Source organism: Podarcis raffonei, chromosome 1 (genome assembly GCF_027172205.1).
Source record: "Podarcis raffonei isolate rPodRaf1 chromosome 1, rPodRaf1.pri, whole genome shotgun sequence".
Taxonomy (NCBI): domain Eukaryota; kingdom Metazoa; phylum Chordata; class Lepidosauria; order Squamata; family Lacertidae; genus Podarcis; species Podarcis raffonei.
In genome coordinates, this window is record NC_070602.1 from 42,810,820 (window position 1) to 42,834,806 (window position 23,987).

Sequence of the window (23,987 nt, forward strand, 5' to 3'; positions counted from 1 at the left end):
AGTGTGCCTGATGCAGAATCCAGATGCGTAATCATGGGGGCTGGATGGCTGTTAGGGGGCAGGATAAGAATTTTAAAGGCAGTCTCACTTTCATAGAAACGATTAGTAGCTGAACCACAACATTTATAGTTGTAGTGTCTAGTCATGCACTGTCAGCTCGGGTTTGCTTAGTATGGACAGCAGGTTTCAGACAGAGCAGTTTTTGCTGCTGTGTTTGTGGTTAGCATATTTGGACTGTGTTGAAGAAGACAGGATGGGGGGAAAGGGAGGAGCAGTCTGCCTGCTCAGAGGTGACTATGTGACATCCAGCTTATTCTCCCTTGAATTGTTTCAGTAACCAGTCTGCCAGGTTTTATTTTTAACCACTATGGGCCCTGCCCTTGGATCGAAGCTTTCTTCATGTTGGTCTTTGTGTGTGTGTCCTTTTTTTCAGACTATCTGCTGAAAGGGAAGGAAAGGGGATTGAACCAAGACAGCTATAGAGCAGGGTGGGGAATAGGAACTGGCCCAGAAGCACGTAGTCACTTTCTCCCCACAGAGATTTCAGTTCCTACAAATTCTGAAGTCAGTGACAGGCTTTCTTTACAATGCCTTCTGTGGCATGTTGTGCTTAAACGCATTCATGCAAAAAGATGCATGAAACTGCCTGCTGGAGAGGGAAGCATCGGTTTTAGTTCCTTGATGCTGTATTTTTCCACAAATATAATTTCTTCTTCAACCTCAGTTTGACCCTTTGTGTTTGTTGTTTGCCGTTCTCGAGTGTGTTTTATGGACTTGAGCAACTTGCCCAGCAAGTACTGCAAAGAAAACGCATGTAGGAAAGAGAGGGAAACAGACACAACATTTCTAATATGAGGCTCAGTGCACTTTGATCAGTTTGTTAGGAGGGCTGAGCTAGCCAGGCAGTTTGAAGAATGGTGAAATGAGTGTTTTCCTTCAGTGGTGTGTTTGTAATGCATGTGAGCATAGTGTGCGAGCAGAAGATGTTGCCTGGAAGCATGTTGCAGTACAGTACAGACGTACCTTGGAAGTCAAACAGAATCCATTCCAGAAGTGTTTTCAACTTCCAAAACCAAATTGCAGCTTCTGATCAGAAGCTGCAGTAGCCCTGTTGGATGTTTGACTTCCAAAAATAGTTCACAAACTGGAACAGTCACTTCTGGGTTTGCGACATTCGGGAACTAAGCTGCTCGAAAACCAAGGTACCACTGTACATGCTGCTCTCCTCTTACACTATCCATGGCGTGTTTCAGTTTCAGAAGTAACCTAACAATGGATCTCTTGCAGACAGACAGAGAAATTGGCCTGAAATCCGAACTATATGTGTAGTCCAGTAGACAGAGATATGAGACCAAGCTCTAGATCTCAAGGCAGGTGAGAGAGGCAGGCACATAGTCCAAGCTTTCTGCCACAACAGTGGCAGACTTTGGGCTTTCAAATTTCAGCGGTGCCCCCCGTCTCTCATCTGTTCGAAGTCATAGTTGTGGGGGCCCCTGCAGCCCAGAGGGGGCAAGCTGGTCACGCTCCCCGAAATCCACCTCTGCCCACAGACCCGCTTGCTCTGGTCCAGGAATGGCACAGACCTGTGTTCCTTGTGCCATATACGGCACCCATGCCACAGATTAGCTACCAAGCATTATACAGTCACCTCCATTCACAATGTGTCAAGTGAAATACACCTGGAGATGGGGGCATGAAAATTGTGACATTGGAAAGACCACACTGAGGCCATAGAAAATGTACCTCTTAAACATGATGATGATGATGACGAAGACATTGTACAAAGCGATTGAAATGAAAGGCAAAAATACATTTTTGATGTTAACTCCTTATGCATCCCAAAATATCACATGCTTGAGGTGTTTGTGCAGAAACAATATTTGAAAGGGGGGGAAGCAACAGTGAACACATTTTTTGCTATGGATGCAGCCCTCATGCCTGAAAGAGCACAGATCTTGTGGTGAAGTCAATCCCGTTGCTCAGAAGAGTGAACGATCTCAACATTGCCTTAGTCACCAGTGTGTATTCCTCAGAATAGGAAATAAAAAGGACAGGAAACCCCACCTTGTAATTACATGAATGGACATGTGTTACTCAAGAAAACTCACAGATCTGCAGCAGCTCAGGTATTTCATCTCCCACCTCCTTCACGTTTAGCTGCTAGAAACTCCTATGCCTCGGTATTTTTGGATTCTAGACTCTGGTAGCTAAGCCACGTGCAATTCCCTAAGAGCATTTATCCATGAAAGAGAGAAATAATCAAGGGCTGAGCTAAATCCACTTTCCCATGTCCAACTTCTTCCCCTCTTTCAGTCACTGAAAACTTGACTTCCCCGCTTCCCATTTTTGGCATTCTGTCAGCTTTCTGCATTTTGAATGGTGCGTAGGTATGTAACAAAGATAGGATACTCCAGTTGTAAACCCCCATCATGATGTCGTTCTTCACTGTATGACTCTGTGTCCTGTGCCTTACCTTCTCAGCTGTATCGTTGATGGAAGTAAAGATGGAAGTAATCACTTTAGGCAGGAAAAATGTTTTTAAAGACTGATCTCAGAGGTGATGTCAATGAAAACTGGGGAGTCTGATAAATTCGAATAAATGCTTCTCTTAGGCTATGCACACACCATACATTTATAATTCATTTTTAAAGCCAAAAAAGATCCAGGGAACTGTAGAATGCCCCTCACAGAGCTATAATTTCCACTACCCTTACAAAATACAGTTCCCAGGATTTATGAGGAAACTTTGTGCTTTAAATGTCTGGTGCATACATTCATATTAAGAAGCACAAAAATATTCAACTGAAAATTATTATTCCTTGCAAATGCCATCATACAAACAGATAACCTGTACCGCTTGAGGGACTTGTCCTGTCCCCCATGCTCTAATTCAGGGGCAAAGAATCTGCTGTTGCTGTCTTCTGACTCCCACCAAACCCTGCCAGCATCAGGGATGATGGAAGCCGGAGTCCAACAACAAGAGCCCCAGGTTCCCCATCCCTCAAAAACATGACACAATGGGTGGAGGGCAACAAGGGATTTACGTATTTCGTGTTTGTATTTTTACGTTGTGAGCTGCCCTGTGATCTTCAGATGAAGGGCAGTATACACATTTAATAATAACAACAACAATCTGGTGGCCCTTAGTTTTCATGCTGGCTCAAGCTAAGTTGGGAGCCCGGCAACATCTGCAGGACCAAAGGTTCCCCACCCTGATTTAATGCAAAGAGGAAAGAGATGCTTCCCTCCCATAACAGCTGTTCCCTCCCCACCCTGCTCTCCAGCACCCTTGAGCAAAGGCCACACTGGGAGGATTCAATGGGGGCTGAAATCCAGCAACATCTGGGGAGACACAGACTCCCTGTCCCTGTTCTTAAAGACCTAGCTTGATTCTAACAGTCTGAGCATTGGCATGTCTAGTTCCATGTTACCTCTCTGGAGCTTTGAGCAGAGATCTTTCCCAGCCCTGCTCCATAAGTGTTTTTCAAATGGAGATGTCAGGAACTGAACCTGGGAGCTTTGACCAGCAATGCATCTGATCTGCCTCCTGAGCTATGGCCTCTCCTCCCCGCAAACAAGCTACTGCTTGCAGATAGAAATCCAAGGGGCGAATGAAGATGGATGCTTTGGAATCTGATGTGTACGATATCAGGCAGCGCTGGAATTCCATCCCTGTGTCTTCTAATAATTCTCTTCCACGGGATGATGCATTTTGTGTTACAGGTTTTTGTCATTGCGGTTCATTTCTTTTGATTGTTGGCCATTCTCCTGAGACCTTTCAATCGATCGAGCAGTTCTGTAACAAAGTCCTGAATCAAAATCCATTAAAACAAGGTTTTAATTCATACAGTTAACTCACCCTCCACCAAATTAAAAGTAGCTGGATCTTTACAACCTCCTGGCATGTTCCTCTTGCAAAGCATTAGGAAGCAGCTAAGCCATAATTAGGGACGCGGGTGGCGCTGTGGGTTAAACACTGAGCCTAGGACTTGCCGATCAGAAGGTCGGCGGTTCGAATCCCCGCAACGGGGTGAGCTCCCATTGCTCGGTCCCTGCTCCTGCCAACCTAGCAGTTTGGAAGCACGTCAAAGTGCAAGTAGATAAATAGGTACCGCTCCAGCGGGAAGGTAAACGGCGTTTCTGTGCGCTGCTCTGGTTCACCAGAAGCGGCTTAGTCATGCTGGCCATGTATGCCAGCTCCCTCGGCCTGTAAAGAGAGATGAGCGCCGCAACCCCAGAGTCGGTCACGACTGGACCTAATGGACCCTATACCTTTACCTTTAAGCCATAATTAAAAGCTGCCCCCCGGGGGGGCTAAAATAGGGTAAGATTAAGGTTTTCAGGCGATCAGGGTGGAGTATTGTTTAGGGTTGTTACTGTGGCTGAGACGTTGTGCTGTTATGTTCTTGTATTTTTATTGCTAGGCCTTTATTAGGAATTACCAGCAGATTGTTTAATTTTATTATAGTTTCATTATAATGAGATGTTTTCATTGGCATATTGCTTATATGACTATTTACATTTTGTTATGTCGTATAATTGCTAGCGAATTATCTTATGTAAACTTTGATATGAGCTGGTTTGGGTATGGTTTTCCATGGATAAGTGGCATGCAAATAAACAATGGTGCAGTAGCTGTGTAGAAGAGGAAACTTGGTGGGTGTAGCTTCCTTAACTAGCTCGGAACAAACAGCAATTTGAGTTTTCTGCAGATTGCCATTTGCTCTGATTCAGAGGCAAAGAGCGAGTTTTCACTGCAAAAGCCCTTAGACACTTTAAGGCACAGGTCTGTTCCTAGAAATGCAGCACAAAAAGAAGTCCGGATGAGCCTGGAGTTGACATGACAGACTTGCTGAAACTCCTTCTTTCAAGCTATTAAAGATTCAGAAGCCCTGACCCTCGCTGGCCTGAGGCCAGCCTGTTTGACACGGTGGCTTTGGGGCACAAGGAGACAAAACGTCTTCTGCGCCATTACCAATTGCAAAGTTATTTTGTTAAGTAAGTAAATAGCAAGTGCAGGGCCCCCAGTCTCGATGGGGATCTTAGCGTGGTCCACATTGCAGTTCCAGTGTGGATCTATGTCCCCAGACCCACTTTTTGCATTGGAACAGAAGCTCCTGTTCACACCAATGGAGCTGTTCTTTTAATGCAGATGGTAGGCCTTCCTCCTCTCTGTTACCCTACAAAGCGGTTTTTAGTTCACACCGGTTCTCCAGGCCAAATGAAGACATATAGTGGTGACACCCAGGTCTTGTGTCCTCCCCTCTTCCCCTGCCCCAGGCTGGATCAGGACTGCAGCAGGGGCAAAAGGTTAAAGGTCCTCTCCCACCAGTACCAGGGTTCCAGTCTGGACTGGGGTCCCCATACTTGCTATGCACTTTGTGAAAAGCCATTCATGCAACGGAGATCTTAGCAGACAGGTGGGAGAAGAATTGCCATGTATTTTTAAGAAACAGGATCAACTACAAGACAGATTCTTCTCCCCCCTATCTGCTAAGATCACCATAAGGGGATTTATTTAAATATAAACCAAATGCCAACCAATTTATAAATATAAATTGAAATCTGTTCTTGGGGGACTTCAACCATTCTACCCTGGAGTGCAAGTAGAATGGAGAGACTCAGCTGATCAAGCAATTTAAATGTAAGTCATGCATACCAAAAGCACAGCAATTGAGGTTCTGGACTGTACCACTTCAGACTGCAGGTGGCAACTCTTATGTCTGAATACTCATCTACTTGAAAATAGTTCCTGCTTAGAAAACAGGCTAAGCTAGAATGCTTCTTCCTGGCATACCTATTTCTTGACACTCAGTTTTTTTGGCCTTTTTTTTTTTGTCTGGAGGAACATGTATTTGTTCATTTATTTGTTAAATGCATATCCTGGCCTTCCACCAAACCCTGCTGCAGGCACAATTCAGCCATGTAAGCCTCTACTTGCCCTTTAGTAACTGAAGATTACTGCTGCTATTTTCTAACAGAATGAGAGGGACGCAGTCCTGAAGCTAGATCACATATTGCCCTTCATCCCGCTTGAGTTACACATCTAGAAGCCACCTTCCATGTGCTTATACCCCGCTAGCTGTACAGGTGGTGACTATTTTGCACACATCCAATTGTACGTGTGATGGACTTTGTGTGTTACCTTTTGTAATGCTTCAAGCTAGCACCGTTATTGGTGGGTTTCACTTTCTACCCAGACACATCTGAGTGCTCTCTTATTGTTCACAAGTAAATCATTCACCAACCCTGCTTGTTGTGTAGTCACCTTTGAACAACTTCTACAAGGATTGGTCAAGTTACCATGGAGATCAGCAATGGTGAGTCAAGAAGTTCAACTGCCACTAGTTGTAGAGAAGGAAAATCTCGCCTCCTTCAGCTGTAGCACACAATATAGTTCAGAGTCCTATTTCAATAGATAACCCGATTGATTTCCCTTCCAAACATAATTACAGGGTGGTGGTATGCAAGTAATTTTCTCTGAGTAGACCGATTGAAATGAATGAAAACGAGTGGTGTCCTTTGCATAACAACACAGTCGCCTAGCTCATGTGCAGCTCTCTGCATGAGGGATGGGTGTTAACCTTGAAGGGAAAGTTGATGATAGTGACTCCATGGATGAACCAACGCAGGTAGAAGGAAGAGGAATGAATGTCATGAGAACTGAGTAGTTCTCTTAGGGCCAAACTGATGTCTGCCTGATATTAAACCTTATCAAGTTTTCCCTTTCTTAAGTACAGGTGTGTGTGTGTGATCCTTGCAAGGAAGGTTGAACATCCCTTTTGTGATCAGAACCAAAATCATCCTCCCCCTCCAGCATGACTATAATACTTACAAAGAAAACTTACCATTGTTATCAATGGGAATTTTTTTTCTTAAGCATTTTAGCTGCACAAGGAAGCCAATTTTGGCTCTGATTGCACTGGAGAGGGAATAAATAAGCCCCCACTAACTTCCTTGTAATAATCTCTTCCCCATATGCTTGTAGTTAAGGGAAATGATACTTGATACATAGCTGCACCTTAAGAGTAGCATATAGTTTGAACATAGGAAAGCTGCCTTATAGCATGTCAGGCCATTGTCCATCTAGTTCAGCACTGTCTATTCTGGCTGGCCATAGCTCTCCAGGCTTTCACACAGGGGGACATATCCAGACCTATCTGGAGATGGTAGGAATTGAACCTGAGACCTTCTACCACTGAGCTACAGCCCTTCCTAAGTGAGTTTGGCTCTACTGCATTCAAAACAAATATATTTAGAAGAAGAACTTTCATCTTGTCCACCCACCACATTCAACCCTAGTAGTTTTGTGCTATTTGGAGAAAATAAACTGCACTCCTGTTTATCCAAATTTTGGCATTATCCAAACCTCTTGGTTGAGCCACAAACCGTTTGGAATAAAATAATTTATACCTGTGTAAGTATGGCTGAAAAATGAAAGCATGAGCAATGCACACTAAACATAGCTTCAAAACATCTGTAGAACTGGCTGTTCAGCTGTTCCTAGAGCACACACTGTGATATTAAAGCATCACCAGTGTTTTTTCTTCTTCTAGAAAAATAGGTGCCAGTACTCACCATGAGGTTGTTAGAGTAAGTGCCACAATTTTTAACAACAACAAAAAAGGTGCCGGTACTGCGTACACTTGATTACTTCCTGGGAAAAAAAAAAAAAAGCACTGACAGTTGCCTTGCTCTATGCTCACCTCTGTAGGTCTGGAACACTCCTGGAGAATTTCCTACAAGATAAGATAAAACATTTATGCATGTATTTGAATTATATATCTCTATATATCTTCCTCTACATTTTACCCCCAGGGGCAAGGAAGCAAAATCTCTGGTTGGCAGCCAAAAGAACACAGGAAGCTGCCTTATAGCGAGTCAGATGATTGGTCCAACTAGCTCAGTATAGTCTACCCTGATTGGCAGTTCTCCAGGGTTTCAGGCAGGGGCCTCTCCCAGCCCTAACTGGAAATACTGGGGATTGACCCTGGGACTTTGTGTATGCAAAGCAAATGCTCTTGCACTGAACCATGGCCTTTCACTTATCTGCAATAGGAGTACAGTCATACATCAGGTTAAATATGCTTCAAGTTGAGCGTGTTCGAGTTGCACTCCTCGGCAACCCGGAAGTAACGGAGCGTGTTACTTCTGGGTTTCGCCGCTCGCGCATGCTCAGATGCTCAAAATGACGTCATGCGCAGAAGTGGCGAAAAGCGATGCGTGCGCGCAGACGTGCCATCGCTAGTTACGTTTACCTCTAGATGCGAACGGGGCTCCGGAACGGATCCCGTTTGTATCTAGAGGTACCACTGTATACCACACTGGGCCACATGAGCCAATCATCTGATTCTGTATTAAGCAGACTCATATGTTGAAAACTGATGTACTTTATGGACTGTCTCTCAAAATACTCCCAAGTCAGAAATGGCCTGCCTGCTTTGAATCAATCTCAGAATTCAACCACATGCAAAAATGGTACACAGAGCTTGCACCCCATGCCACCCCGCCCTGCAATTCCAGTTATTTAGTTGTGGAGGACTCCGTTTTCAGGCACCACATCAAAAAAACGGGGCAGATGGTTTTGTCTCATTGAGTCACGCTGTGTTCAACAGCTCACGGAGAACCTCCTTTCATGATGACTAACATTGCAACGTTGGAAAAGGCTCCTTTGGTCCCCACAAACCGTCTAAATAGGCAGTTAAAGGTGCCTCTGTCCAACCTGCAGTTTAGATTTCTGCTCCTCGTTAGAGACGTCAAGAAGATCCTCAATGTCGATTTCTGGCTCTGGAGCGGCTGTGGCTTCTGTCTCCTCCTGCAACTGGAGCAGAATCACCAATGCTCAAATTACACAGGCGCTGCCCTTCATGTTTTGGGGTTGTCCCCTTCTCTATTGCTTTTAGAAGGCACTGGAACCATCATCTCTTTCCTCCCCACCTCAATCTCTAATCAGATGCCACCACCATCCTGCCTGGGCTTCTCCAGCTCCACCATGTCTACCAGTCTGGTTGAAGCTGGCCAACTGGCCCCCGGCCAGGCATAGCTCTGTTTATTCAGGCAGAACCACTCCTGTTACGTCCCCAGGCAGAATCTTTCTTTAGCTAGTGCCTGGCACTCTGTTTGATCAGATACTTGCACCTGCCAATCAAGAGCCTCCTGCCATGCTCCAACAGCTCCAGTGGCCTAACAAGTGTCAATGAGACGTGACTTTAAGCACATTTTTTAAATTGTGGGCTCTTAACTAGCCACACCTTTCTTAGCAGCTGCAGGAAGACCCCAATCTGAATCAGGATTGTGGGGTGAGGGGGTTTCCCTGTGCTGTTTATCCCCTGAAAAAAAATCTACCCCAACCTCTCATTTCCACCCAGCTGTAATGAATTATTACTATGGATTTGGTGACGATAATAAATACTGTAGCATCTCATATAGGACTGCTACCCAGGAAGGGTGATTCTGTTTCATTCAGGTGTATGTGTGCGCACACTTAATGAGGCACATAACACCTTCAGTTTTTGTTTCTTCATCTAGCCCACCCATTGCTACTCTGAAAGTAAACTTTATAAATACATAAATTTGATTGACTGAAGCGAATTTCAAATGGTTTACTCCTCTACCTTTCTAAGACCTCCGCTAGTGACACATGCACACAGTCGGATTTCAGTTCCATATTACACAGACAGGTCAGCAATTGTCTTGATTACTTAACAACCTCCTTTCAATAATGTTGAATAATATCCTCACCTTTACCTGCCTTTGAGAAGTGGGGATTAGGCTGCTGGAAAGTAAAGCATCAGCAAAACTGTGTCGGGAAAACAACCTTTGGAATGGAGATAAGAGGGCCAGGCATTTACATGCTGCCTGTACAGAAACAGGCTTGAAATACTCTTTTCAATGACCCCAATTGTGAAGGATAGCCCACAATTAGTTTGGTTGTTAATAAGCTCCCTCAACCTCCTTCACCCCCAGCAAAGGATCCCAATAGACTAATTCCACCTCGATTGACAGAATTGGCAATATTACAGATGCCACATAACACCCATTCGGCCTTGATAAGAACACAATAGTGTGTCAGCATCTACACTTTGGAACTCCCTGCCAATTGCTATCAAGCAGCTATCTTCACTATATTCTTCTTGGCACTTGTTAAAAACATTGTTTAGGCAAGCCTACTCAGATGCTTAGAAATGCTGGTGTGAATTTTAATCTGTTTTAATAGTTTAGCTTTTTGTATATTTAAAAGTTGGTAAAAAAATACAATCAAGTGGTGCATGCATTTCATGAAACAAACAACCTTATTTTAGGTACAATCAAATTACTGAATGGTCTTCTGAACTTAGAAATTTAGTAGTGCTATTGAGGGACCCTGCTGAGACCTCATTTAGAGTATTATGTTGAGTTTTAAGTTCCATAGTTCAAAAGCTGACAAGATGGAAGAGGACTCTACAAGCATGGGTAAAGATCTCAGGTGTTTCCAGGTGTGGATAATTAATCGGACACAATAATTGCTGTCCTGCTTTAGGCTGCAAGTGGAATAGCAACTCTGTTTTCAGGCTTATTGTCTTTAGGATTCAACATGTACCCAGGTGGGTAGCCCCCCCCCAAGAAAAACAGCCTCGAATGCTGAGGTGTCATGACCCATGACCTGGGAACCTTGCAGTGCATTGTTCAGATGAAGTTCAGGCTACTCATTAGAGGAAGAACAAACAGTGCCTTACTCAGGGCTAGCAGACACAGTCCTGCCACTATCTTCTGATTTAAAGGGTGAGTCCCCTGCATTACCTCTGTCTCTCAAACCTTGTAGAACTCAGAGACTACAAAATAAGGCAAGGGACCTTTAACCAGCAGACGAGCTCTTCCAGGGCAGTGGAATCTGCCACACTTTAGGCTTGGTTAGACTAAACAACAACTAAGGCTATAGCTCCCTGCTGCAACAGCTGCTCTTGTGGCTGTTTTAGAGGGGGGGCTTTTTGGAGCTGTCCAAGGTCCTGGATGCTCTCTGCTTGGCTTGTGACTACTAGACAGTGCCTTCAAGTCTCAAGTGTCCATGGGGAGGAAGAGAATTCTCACTTCAGCAAGGGCATGGAGGAAAGGGTTAAATGTCTCCCCCACTTTCCTCCACTTGCTGCAGTCTTGATCATAGTTACCTCCCTTTGGTGTGATGTATGGGGAGAGTAGAATAGAAATGGATATAAATGCAATGCTATTTGAGAAGGGAAGGGTTAAAGTAATATATCTGATTCATAGACAGGAGAGATGGATCATAGGGAAGGAAATTGTTAGAGCAATCTATACAATCCATAACTTGCCCAACAACCTAATAAGCAGCCGTCTGATAGGTCATCTACCTCTTGGGAAATTGAGCTTTGGAAAAGGATGGAAGTTGAAGAAGATCATCATGGGAGGATGTTTTGACAACGGCATCATGCAGATTCCCCATAAAAAGTGAGTGAACAGAGGGTAGGTGTTCCACAGAAAATGCCCAGTGTGAAAGTAGCCACAGAAAGTAAATGTGGATTAAATGGTTCAAGGTGAGTTTGGAAATGGAAAACATTTATTCAAGTTCATGATACAAAACTCATTGGGATGACTATGGACAGATTTCTCAATCTCTCCCAGCTGATCATCTCCACAAAGGGATGTTGTGAAATTAAAATGCCCTTGCAAATTGGGCAGGACACACATGCCATAAATCAATTATGCGTAACAAAAATGTCTGCAAATGTGACCTGAGGTTGGCAACATCGACCCTGCTGTGTGGGAATCCTTTGTAGACAAGCACAGTGTCTGGAGACACACAGTCAAGTTGTGTATCCTTAGCAATGACCTGAGGAGGAATGACCACTGGGAGAAGAAAAGCCATGGTGCATCTGCAACAGCACAACTTGAGGCCTTCATCTGCCCCCGCTACAACAAAGCATGTCTCTCCCGCATTGGTCTCTACAGACCCAACAGGCGCTGTAACTTCCCAACAGTTTGACTTCACACATACACCCAAGTCAAACCCCTTCATTGTCTCCTGAGACAGACAGATGCCAATCAAAGTCAACCTTCCCCACCCTGATCCACCCTCGATGTTTTAGATTCAGGTTCCCAGCAGCCCCTGCCATCAGGACAATGGTCAGGGATGATGGGAGGGCACTAAACTGGGGAAGGCTGCCCTAAATAAAAAAGCAAATCCTTTGAGGCCAGTCTAAAATATCCAGAAATTCTGTAAGGTACCCAGACATGCTCCAAACATTTTTAGAGATATTGGAAAATAAAAGGGAAACTGTCACCCATTCTTTCAACTTGCATTCAGGACAACAAACAATGGCTTTTAGTTGCAGGAAGTAGATTTAAATTCAAGATTAGGACAAACTTCCTGATCATGGGAGCATTCCCACAACTGAAAAAGCTACTTAAGAAGGTGGTGAGGTCTCGGGCTTGGAAATTTCCAAGGTAAGAGCAGAAAGGTGTCTGCCAGGAATGCTTTTTGGATATAAGATGTCTTTGCCTCAGGGTGGAGAGTTGGATGAGCTGATCCTTTCCAGGCAGACGTTTTGTGGCTCTACCATTAAGCCCCAGTCTAATCTCACACAGTAATCCATGCAGAATGGGAGTGGGAGAATTTAACAAGTTAATGAGTGTGATAGTGAATCACATTCCTTTATCACCAAAACAGATGTCCATTCCATTCCAAGCCATACATTGTGCTACAGACAGTCCTGGCATAGGTAAAATTCTTTGGACTTATGTGTGATGTCTTTATCCAGTCAAATAGTTACCCACCTGGTACTGATACAGCTCTTGCAACTGGGCATCAATCCACTCCTCCAGATCTAGCCATCTCTGAAGATCTTTTCGGTTATACTTGATGGTTAATTTGCCCAGCCTTCTGTGGGACGTTTCCTCTTCTGGTTTCTCTGGAGCATTAAAAGTGACCCGAGGAAGGGAACTTGGACCCTGAGCTATGCTCACTAACTGTCCCACCTCCTCTGTACTCTCCGGGGACAATGCTCTCTCTTCCAGCATGTTTCTTCCCCCTACCCTCCTCCTTCAAAAAATTGCCATTGATTATTTTCAAAGAGCAGAAGAAACTGCCTGTGGTGTCCCAGAGCAAGTCGCTAGATGAGAGAGAGAGAGAGAGAGAGAGAGAGAGAGAGAGAGAGAGAGAGAGAAGTCGCAGGAGAAGCAATCAATCAGCTGCTCTAGGAAAAAGCTGATTTGGTTTCACTGTTAGTGACACTGACAAAAGCAATGTGGGAGGGAGAGTAGTTGTAATAACATCTGTTGTTAGAAGAGGCTGAGCGATCATAGACCGGGCAGACAGAGTCCATTAATGTTTTATGCAATCCACTTCCTGAGGAGAATGAGCTAAGTGGGGATAATTGAGAGCGAGGAGAGGGAAGGCAGGCAATATTAAATTGCATGTTTCTGAAATATGCAAAAAACAACCACCACACATCTCTCTGATGCATTTCTGAGCAATACATTTTGTGCTTTAAATATGCTATTTCCTTTTAATAGTCTAACTCTAATACCCTTACAGTAAGGAGGCCTCTTTCTGATACAGTATCTATCTATCTATCTATCTATCTATCTATCTATCTATATCTATATCTATCTATCTATCTATCTATCTATCTATCTATCTATCTATCTGCTATCTATTGTTGTTGTTGCCGCTGCTGTTGTTTTATTAAATTTGTATACCACTATATACCCCCAGGTCTCGGGGCAGTTCACAACACACACACACACACACACACAGCTGTGTTGAGTCAATATTGCCATAGAAAAGCAGGATATATATTTTACCCCCACACATCTATCTATCTATCTATCTATCTATCTATCTATCTATCTATCATCTATCTATCATCTATCTATCTATCTATCTATCTATCTATCTATCATCTATCTCTATCTATCTATCTATCTATCTATCTATCTATCTATCTAATCTATCTATCTATCTAATCTATCTATCTATATCTATCATCTATCTATCTATCTATCTAATCTATCTATCATCTATCTATCTATCTATCTATCTATCTATCATCTATCTATCTATCTATCTATCTATCTATCTATCATCTATCTATCTATCTATGTATCTATCATCTATCTATCTATATCTATCTATCTATCTATCTATCTATCTATCTATCTATATCTATCATCTATTTATTTATTTGTGGCATTTCCTTATAGGAAAAGGTAAAAAGGTAAAGGACTCCTTGACAGTCAAGTACAGTCAAAGGCGACTCTGGGGTTTGGCACTCATCTCACTTTTCAAGCCAAGAGAGCCGGCGTTTGTCAACAGACAGTTTTTTGGTTCATGTGACCAGCATGACTAAATGGCTTCTGGCACAATGGGACACCGTGACGGAAACCAGAGTGCACAGAAATGCCACTTACCTTCCTACCACATTAGTACCTATCTATCTACTTGCACTGGTGTGCTTTTTGAACTCTAGGTTGGCAGGAGCTGGGAAAGAGCAGCAGGAGCTCACCCCGTCGCGTGGATTTGAAATGCCAACCTTCCAATCAACAAGCCCAAGAGGCTCAGTGGTTTAGACCACAGCGCCACCCGCGTCCTTTAGCTGAAAAGGCTTTTAGAGCAGCTTACAAAAATCCATACCATGGCAGTCCCTGTCCTTAGGTCTGTAATCTAAAAATACATGACACATGAGGAAAAAGGAATGGAAGGGAGGAGGGGTAAGTAAGCTCAAGTCCAAGTTCTTCATGTTCTTATAATGCAGTTCTATAGGTTATGGCTGTCCTCCCCTCATTAAAAAGGAAGTCTGCCCTGGAAGCACTCTTCACTCCCAGATCAGATCCAGAAGCTGAGCAGGTGAAAATGTCCAGCCCAGGACCAAGCAGCTCCTGTTATAAAGATCTTCCCTCAGAAAGATTACTTGATCTATACATCTTGCCCTTCCCAGACCAGAGAAGGGTGAGCTCAGAGATCCATGCCTCGTAGACTCCAGGACTGAATTAAAGATTTAGATCTCTCTCCAGGAAGCTTCACTTGGGCTTGAGGCCTTAAGATTTGTCAGCCAGCAATAATGTCATTGCTTTGTAACAGAGCCTTAAAGTTACTACATGTGGGGGAGGAGGAGGTGAATTTCTGAAATAAAAATAAGAATAAAAAATTTCTGAAATACCAGTTTGAACTTAGTTTGAATACCTGGCTAAGAAAGAAATTTAAAAAACAAGTCCAGTTTGTAGAAATGATTTCTGAATTAGACTCGATAGTGGAAGCCAACAAAATCCCCTAAGTGATAGTTACTCTGATTCAATGCATTATTTCATATTTTGGTACATGAAATTAAACCTGAAACACAAATTTGCAAATATTTTTTCAGCTGGCAACACCAATTTCACCAAAGTTTAATGTGACATTTCAAATTTATACTCTGCATGTGAAATTTTACCTCAAGTCTTTAGACTTGTTGACATCTCCTGTCACGGACTGGTTGCAGACCTTTCTCATAAAAGTTAACGTTTGTATAGGTTACTGTACTAAGAAAAGAAATAAGAGGAGACATGTACAGACACATGTCTACAAAGTCCATTATAGTCTTAGCCAGGATCCACATTCCATTCAGGCAGAGAATGAAACATATTACAGTTGTTCCTCAGGCAGTTAGAAGAAAGATGTTTCTGTTCTGGAACCAATTAAGCTACATCCTCTTCCAGTAGCCTCTATCCATCTCTCTGTCAAAACTAACAACTGGTGCACACACTAAACAATTCAGAAGCCATTTCTACAAGGAGCCAGGCCATTGTAATCTCCTCGTGTCCTACTGCAGAGTGGGAAGCCACATTGCAAAACCCACAGGGTGATGGTCCAACGTTTGTCAGAGTAGCAGGTCCATTGAAATCAACTGACAGGTCTATAGATTTCACTGTGTGTAGTCTGAATATGACCGAGTTGGTTATCACCCATATGGACTAACTTCATTATTTCCCAATATTTAAGATATATTGCCACTTCTTTCAAAACCAGGAACCAACAGCAACAAGACTTTTTAGGGAAGAAGATTCATACTGGGTATGAAAGGAAGCTATGAAACCATTAGTGCCAGGTCTAATCCCTGACGTCTCCACTTAGGGCTGGGAAAGTCCCTCCCCTGCCAGTGTGGCCAATATTGAGCTAGATGAACCAATGAGCTGTCTCCATATAAGGCTGCTTCCTATTTCCCTATGGCCTGGGCTGGATCTAGACACATCAAAGAAGCATTTCAGTTTAAAGCGTTTGTAAATTTAAACAGGGAAAACAAGTAGATAAAAACGGGACTCCACGTCGCCATCTGGTGGCACAATGTTATATTGCACATACAACACATATACAGTGGTACCTCGGGTTAAGTACTTAATTTGTTCCGGAGGTCCGTACTTAACCTGAAACTGTTCTTAACGTGAAGCACCACTTTAGCTAATGGGGCCTCTTGCTGCTGCCGTGCCGCTGGAGCAGGATTTCTGTTCTCATGCTGAAGCAAAGTTCTTAACCTGAAGCACTGTTTCTGGGTTAGCGGAGTCTGTAACCTGAAGCGTATGTAACCTGAAGAGTATGTAACCCGAGGTACCACTGTAAATCACTTTTTGTTTAGCAGTCTAGCCATCCCAGGACTGTTCACTCGGTAGGTGTGACACTTTTCCTAAGCAGTGGAACTTCAGAGGGCATATTAATTACTTGTGTTTTCTTGCAGTTTGGCTCTCCTCATGGTTAATCTTGAAGGCCTGACAAAAGATTACTTAAGTCATTTCAGGGGTTGCGTTCAGTGGGGACAGCTCAGCTCCCAAACGTGAAGCAGCAGCCATCATTTGTTTTTGATATGTTGTAAAACGTATCTTTTCACCCGTGCTTTCCCTGACCCATAAGGCTGAACCCTGTTTTTGTTCGTATAAATTGCCTGAATTCCTGTCTTTGTTTTTATACGCATTCATACTACTGTTTCACCGGTTTCATGTTGTCTTTTTCTTTTAAAGCTATTGCTTACTGGTTTTATGTTGTATACTACCTAGAGATTAAAAAAATATATATTAAGTGGCTGATAAATGTTTTAAATAACAAAAGGAATGAACAAATACAACAGGAATGAATTCTGGATGAATTCTGGTAACATACTGAGAGCACAATCCCAAGTGTGCTTGTTCAGAAGTAAGTTCTACCGAGTCCAATGGAATTTACTTTCCAATAAAGGTGCAAAGCACTACAGCTGAACATGCTACGGCAAGAGGAACCACAAAGAGGAAAGCGTTGGGCATCCAAACAGTTTCTGGCATGGAATGTTGGGCTTTCTGCTGACAGTAAACAAGGGTTCTGCAGAGCCCTGGTAGGTCCCTCCTCACTCACTATAACCAGATAAACCCCAAGTATATGGGGTTGATGAGCCTTCAGTTGCTCATCTGAAAGCTTATCTAGGGGGCAAATCAGAGAAACACATTGCAAAATGCTGCAGCAGTGTATTTCCTTGTGGACTCAGAGGCCTGTCATTCATTTTTCTGCTCTATTTCACACCACAGCTTAACTTGGCTGTTAGTCATGAACTGCCGAACTCTGGAAACCTTCCCCGTCTCCCTTTCCTGAGCTACCTTTCTGTCTGCCCTTAGGTCCACACCTCTTCCTCTTGCCTTGGAAATTTGACACCCAACAACATCTAAGGCAATTAAACTGGTGGGTGGAGATGGAGGAACCAAAGGACAAACAAGCCAATCCTTTTTCAGCTGCCTCTTAAAAGCTGTTTAGAAACAAGGCAGTCAACAGCTAGATGGAACAAGGTGAGAGTTTGCAGAGAGCAATCGGAGCCAAAAATTATTAAGATAAGAGATTGCAGGCCAGAGATTGCCTCTTGCAACAGACCATAAAGCATGCCCTGAACAACAGGGGTGATGTTGACATGTTGCCCAGAGACATCTGGCGTATCTAGGCAACCTGTCAGCATCATTTTTGTTGTCAAAGGAGTGGGTGTTTTACAGTTTGATCCAAAAGGCACTCGCTGACCTCTTTAAGTTTTATGTGAAAGGTCAGGTTGCCTTTGGCTGCAAACGTTCCCTGCAACTTGAGCATCCTTCCATTCTATTGTTGTCTCTACCATGCCTTGTTTTTAGACAACTGGAATAATGGGAAGAGATGTCAAACCAAAATGAAGAAATGATCCAAAACAAAACCACTCCACTTCTCTGACTGGTGAGAAGACTTACTCAGGTCTGCAGCCTATTTTCAGGAGCACTGGGGGAGCAAACCTTGGCTCCTCTTTTCTTCCATTAGTGGATACATAAAAGCCTTTCTGTGAGCCTAACCTGGATTCTGCCCTTAAATTTTAAGTTAGAAGAAAAGAATATAAACAGATTGCTGCACATAAACTTCATGTGGACTAGCTTAGCTCTGAGTCATATTTAAGAAATCAGTTCTGATGTAACCTGCTGCATGTGGCATGCCATATTTGTTTAATAACTATTATTGTACTAGACACACATCAGATCAATCCATCCATGCAGACTAATTGATCATTTTAGCACTATAGATCCAAAAGCAGACATTTCTGCTGAGGCCAAAGATGTTTCACAAACATGCTCAGTCAATGTATAATGCCAGAATCACATTTAGACATTACGCTTGGCAATAATCTCCTATCACCCAAATGTATAAGCAGAATGGAATGTGCCATAGTCTGATTTATTTTAGCCTTATCTGAAAAGCGACAGATCCTGAACTATGACTGACAACTCTTTCTGTTAGAAGGAGTTCTGAAAAAATATACCTCTCTCCCTAGTAGAATCTTTTGTATGCAAAATCACAGCATCAGATTAATTTGTGGTGAGTGATTTGTAGTTCCTTTAAGGGAATAAAGTCATGGAAGCAAAGCCCCAAGAATTTTGACATGAAGTCAGTCACTACATGGCTAGTGGCAAACATGCATGCCATTCTGGGGGGCAGGCCTGCTTTGGGGTCCCCTGTGGAGGCTGGCGTTGGTTATCACTTCATGAGACCACAATATATAAGAGTGTAGCCTATTTCCATTACTTTAAAGTGTTTTTTTTGCAGTTGCAAAAATAGGTCATACTGGGATTATACAAAGGACTGATTCACACTGCTTTGTCTCCATGCAATGAGCAGGCATTCAAGAGTCCTTAGGACAGGGTTCCACAGTATTGTAGCTCATACTGTCCTACTTCATTATTATGTCAATCTATTCATACTGGTACAAATAAACTACTTTTGGGGAGTCTGGTGGTTTGCGTGCCCCATAAAAGAAATATGAAAAACTTAACTTGAAAATGGTCACATTTTACCACCTAGAAAACAGAGCTGGTACATTTAAGGTCCTTGTGTGAAGGGTTGTGTCAACCTTCTGTGTGCATAGCACCATTTGATCTATTTCCCAGTGTGTACAAACCTCTACTAGTTTCCAAACAGGGTGTCATCTATAGGGGAGGGCAGGGAGAGCAGGCCCCCCAATATGTTCAAGAAGGGGGTCACCGCCCCAAATTCCACAGTGATCCTCAAAAGGATACACCAGGATGAAGATGCCACATACTTAGGATCGCCAGGGATACGGCAGGATAAAGCTTTGTCCCATGCTTCCCTTTGGTGATTGCCAGAGTGCCTTCTGGGGATCGCCACCAGGAATGCGGCAAGGCGTTCCTGTGATCTTTATCGTAGTCCTGTGCTTCCAGCCATGGCAGAGCTCAGTGGAGGGAGAAGCCAGCCAACCAGCTGAATCTCAGTGGGGTACTTGCCTGGAGGCAGACTCCATATGCAAGATTCAGTCCAATCCTAAGGTCACGAGCATCTCAGTTCGAGTAGTCAGATGATCCAGGGGGCATGAAATCTGAGGGTCCAAGGTCACGAGAAACGAGAAGCAGCAAGATCTGACCAGGTATGACAAATGTTGTTTCCAGCAACTGACTGAGGCTGGAAACCCTGCTTAAGAAAGCTGGAGCCAGCTGGTTCTCATCAGGAGCAAAAAGAAGAGTTTGGATTTGATATCCCACTTTATCACTACCCAAAGGAGTCTCAAAGTGGCTAACATTCTCCTTTCCCTTCCTCCCCCACAACAAATACTCTGTGGGGTGAGTGAGGCTGAGAGACTTCAGAGAAGTGTGACTAGCCCAAGGTCACCCAGTAGCTGCATGTGGAGGAGCGGAGACGCGAACCCGGTTCACCAGATTACAAGTCTACCGCTGTTAACTACTACACCACACTGGCTCTCTGATCAGCAGCAGTTGGAGTCATTTCGCCTTCTGCTCCTTCAGGCTGCTGCTCAGCAGGTGAAGCCAACTCCTGGCCCATGACAATCTTTGCCAAGGATGTGCGGGGTGAAACATCTTCGCCCCGCATGTCCCTTTTGCAAAGGTAAGGCGGCTGACGGTGGGGGGGGGGAATGGCAGGCCGAGTTGGCCTGGTCATGTTGAGGTACGTGTGTCATGCATGTGATGTCATGCACAAGCAATAGGCCCCTCAACGCTCGGTGCAACTTGGTGCCTATGTTTCCACATACTGTAATTTGCAAGTTTTTTCAACCTTAAACATCCTAGTGAAGTGTATACATTCAGTACTAGAGCAAAGTACTGTAACGGTCAAGTTGAAGCATGCTTCAACCATAGCTGCAGTTTAAGTACACACAAAGGTCCTTGGAAATTAAGAATATCCTTTGTTTGCAAGGGTGGTCCATATCATTCTAGAACATCTGGATTTAGATGGAGCCTAATGTCCTGTATTCACATTTCCACACAGCATAAATGGATACTCTTTTTCAAAAGTGATGCTTAATGGCCTTCTGACTATGTGACACCAAACATTCTTGTCAGTGATATAGAGAAACTGAGACTGCAAAAAGTGAATCCTACTTCTCAGATATATCAATAGCTGATAGTTAAAAGAAAACTACTACCGTATTTTTCGCTCTGTAAGACGCACCAGACCATAAAACGCACCTAGTTTTTGGAGGAAGAAAACAAATAAAAAAATATTCTGAATCCCAAAAACCAGAACAGCAAGAGGGATTGCTGTTCTGGCTTCTGGGATAGCTGCGCGAAGCCTCCTCAGGGCAGCGCGATGAAGGCTCCCCCTGCCCTGAAGAGGCTTCGCACGGCGAAGCCAGAAGCTAGAACAGCGAAAAGGAGTGCTGCCTGCACAGCGATCCCTCTTGCTGTTCTAGCTTCTGGGATAGCTGTGCAGCCTGCATTCGGTCCATAAGATGCACACACATTTCCCCTTACTTTGTAGGAGGGGGAAAGTGCGTCTTATAGAGCGAAAAATACAGTATATGGCAATAGGATGAGAGGAATAGCTCAGTCAGTAGAACATGAGACTCTTAATCTCAGGGTTGTGGGTTTGAGCCCAACAGGCAATATATTTTTGAATTGCAGGGTGTTGGATTAGATGACCATCAGGGACTCTTCCAACTCTACAATTCCTTGTTTCTCTGATTCTATGAAATAAAACAGTTACTCTGTTTTCTAACCACTAGGCAAAACAATGCCTGTCTGAAGGACAGAGATCAATATGAGAAAGGCAGCGTTTTTGTCTGCTCTGGGCAGACAGTTTCCATGGAAAGTCATGCAATGTAATAGGCCCAGTATTTATTCTTGATAAGAATTTGTGACCTTATGTGGAAATTGCAAACAAATAAAGAGTTAAGAGAAAAAGACAACACACAAATTAGTTGACCTTAGATAAGCCAGCATACTAGACATTCTGAAGCTGCCTATATTTATATTTTGGATACTGTGTCAGTACGTTTTTCTTAGTGCCCCACTGGCACCAACAGTGGTATTTTAGAAGAAACCACCTTTTATTTTTTATTATTTAGAATGTTTATTATGTATTCATTATATTTCATAGACCGCCCTTTATTGCATCAGTACTATGCAGTTTTCAGCATATCAAACAGCTCAATTAGAAATACATTTAAATAACACAATATCTATCTATATCTATCTATCTGTCATCTATCTATATATCTCAAAATATGCTTTTGCTGGCTAGTTTTGTCCTGTCTGTTAGATTAGGATGTTGATTACAATGTACGAGCGTAATTCTGATGCAGTCCCTAAGCTATCAGGTGTCTTATGTCACTATTTTCTAATGAGATAATAGCTGAATAAACCTGTTGTTGTTGTTGTTTTTACAGATGTGCATTTCAATGGCATGAAAATATTTTAACTGTGCACTATAAGCAATTTTTAAAGCAATAATAACCTTGGGCTCTGTCTGTCAATCTAACCTACATCATGAGATTATTGTGATGATAAAAAGGGAGGAGAGAATTATGCACTCCATCCAGTGCTCACCTAGGAAAGAACAAGACAAAAAAATTAATTGAACAAACTTTCTTTTTGCAATCTTTCTTTCCCTTTGCCTCAGGGAAGAAAACTGTTCAACCCACTTGTCTGAGTGGCAATTGTCTTATACAAGTCAATGGGATAATGAAATTGACCACATCGTAAGCAGTGTTTAGAGACTATAAATTTCACCACTAAGCAAAATGCTTTATAAATTGAAAAGTAAGTTTTCCGCAGGGCACTGCTAAATGGAAAAGGTAGCATTGCACTGATTTTTTCCTTTTAAAGAGTTACTTGTGTATATACTTGAATATGCACCCGTCCTTTGACTAATTCTATCTGTTTCTCTAAAACTGTGAATAGAGTTTCAAAAATTCTGAATGTGAGAGGATCCGTCTCATCACAACTGACAGGTGCCAATTGCAGCAAGTGCTGGCAACAATTCTGGGTCCTAGTTTCAGCTCTTCCAGTCTCAGTTAAAACATCGCCATGCAACTGTTTGCAAAAACTTTCCCCCACCAGCCCACTATGTTTCCATGCTTGGAACAGAGGAGGAAGAGGAGGTGCTCTCTCGCATGGCCCCATAGCTAGGTAGCATAGCAATGTGGAAGGCTGGCAGAGGAAGGATGGAGAAAATAGGTCCCTAGTTTACCAGCCTGCTCACTCACCGGCATGGAATTCCTTGTCACCTATGTCAACCAGGTGAGCTAATAAATACAAGGCTGAGTTAGCAATTAATCTTTTGATTTATGTTTGGTGGTTCTTAGTACATTGTTCTACTAGAATAAAAGGCATGTTTAAATAAAATACAGGCATGCAAATATTACACACGCATGAATGTTTGCCTGCACATGTCTTTAACTGCTGACAAGCTTGACAGAGATTTCTGAGTATCCATTTGTGCAGGATATCCTGTTGCTGGACTAGAACTCCCATCATCTATGACTCTGACCATTGACTATGCTGTTGGGGGCTGCTGGGAGTGGGAGTCCTATAGTATCTAGAGGGCCACAGGCCACATTAGAGCAGGGAGACAAATAGATTTTACTGGCCTTGTGAATTTGGAAATGGTTGTTGTTGGAGGAAGGTAAGCAAAGACGATTACTCCAATAATCGAAATACTCTGGTATTTTCTCAGAAGGTTACTGTGTAGCAGATTTATTCAAAATGGGTTTTGTTCCTGCCCTCTCACGGAAGAGTGTTAATAAAATGCAACCTTTCTCCTTATCCTTATTAAGGCTAATTGTGTAGTGGTTGACCTAGCTGCAGTAGGAAAAATAAAAGACACAGTCATTCCTGTTTTCACACATTCTGGCATTGGAAAGCAATACGTAGTGGTTCTTCTGAATAGGTAACCACCCTTTTCTGGCAGGGCTCCAGTGACACTAACAACTTCACAAGAAGCAGAGATTCAAATGTAACAGGCCTCCTCTGCATTACTAGATCTTGATGCTGAGGTAAAGTTTCACCTGTAAGGTTTCGCCTATTATGTACCGAAAGAGATTGGCAGCTGTCTCGTGCCCAATTCAAGGTGCTCACATTAGTGTTTAAATGACCCAGGCCCTAAATATCTGAAAGACCCCCTCCTACCACATAGTCCTTCTCAGGTGTTCAGATCTGCAGAGGGGGCCCTTTTGGTTGTTCCACCAGCCTCAGAAACTCAGGGTGGTGCTGCTCCAGAAGAGAACATTCTCCATGGCTAGACT

At 43.2% G+C, this 23,987-nt stretch overlaps 1 protein-coding gene across 2 annotated transcripts; it reads right to left on the reverse strand.

The window, feature by feature from the left end:
- Positions 1 to 1,738: 1,738 nt before the first annotated feature.
- On the reverse strand, positions 1,739 to 13,447 carry PPP1R14D (protein phosphatase 1 regulatory inhibitor subunit 14D). 2 transcript variants are annotated; one of them, XM_053382771.1, is made up of 4 exons: positions 12,769 to 13,447; positions 8,723 to 8,821; positions 7,707 to 7,739; positions 1,739 to 3,796 (listed from the first exon to the last, which is right to left on the reverse strand). In XM_053382771.1, exons 1-4 carry the CDS (start codon positions 13,009 to 13,011, stop codon positions 3,779 to 3,781), a joined length of 393 nt encoding a protein of 130 aa, XP_053238746.1. In that variant the 5' UTR covers positions 13,012 to 13,447; the 3' UTR covers positions 1,739 to 3,778. The 2 variants fall into 2 exon arrangements, with proteins under 2 accessions (XP_053238746.1, XP_053238738.1); XM_053382763.1 differs by having other exon boundaries at positions 1,739 to 3,809; positions 12,769 to 13,443.
- Positions 13,448 to 23,987: the final 10,540 nt, after the last annotated feature.

Excerpts from the sequence above, each read along its gene's own strand:
- PPP1R14D (XM_053382763.1), bottom strand. The coding sequence starts at position 13,011 with ATGCTGGAAGAGAGAGCATTGTCCCCGGAGAGTACAGAGGAGGTGGGA. Across the intron at positions 8,822-12,768 it reads AAGAGCTGTATCAGTACCAG|TTGCAGGAGGAGACAGAAGC; the intron begins GTGGGTAACTAT and ends ATTCTGCTCCAG. Across the intron at positions 7,740-8,722 it reads AGCAGAAATCTAAACTGCAG|GAAATTCTCCAGGAGTGTTC; the intron begins GTTGGACAGAGG and ends CTTATCTTGTAG.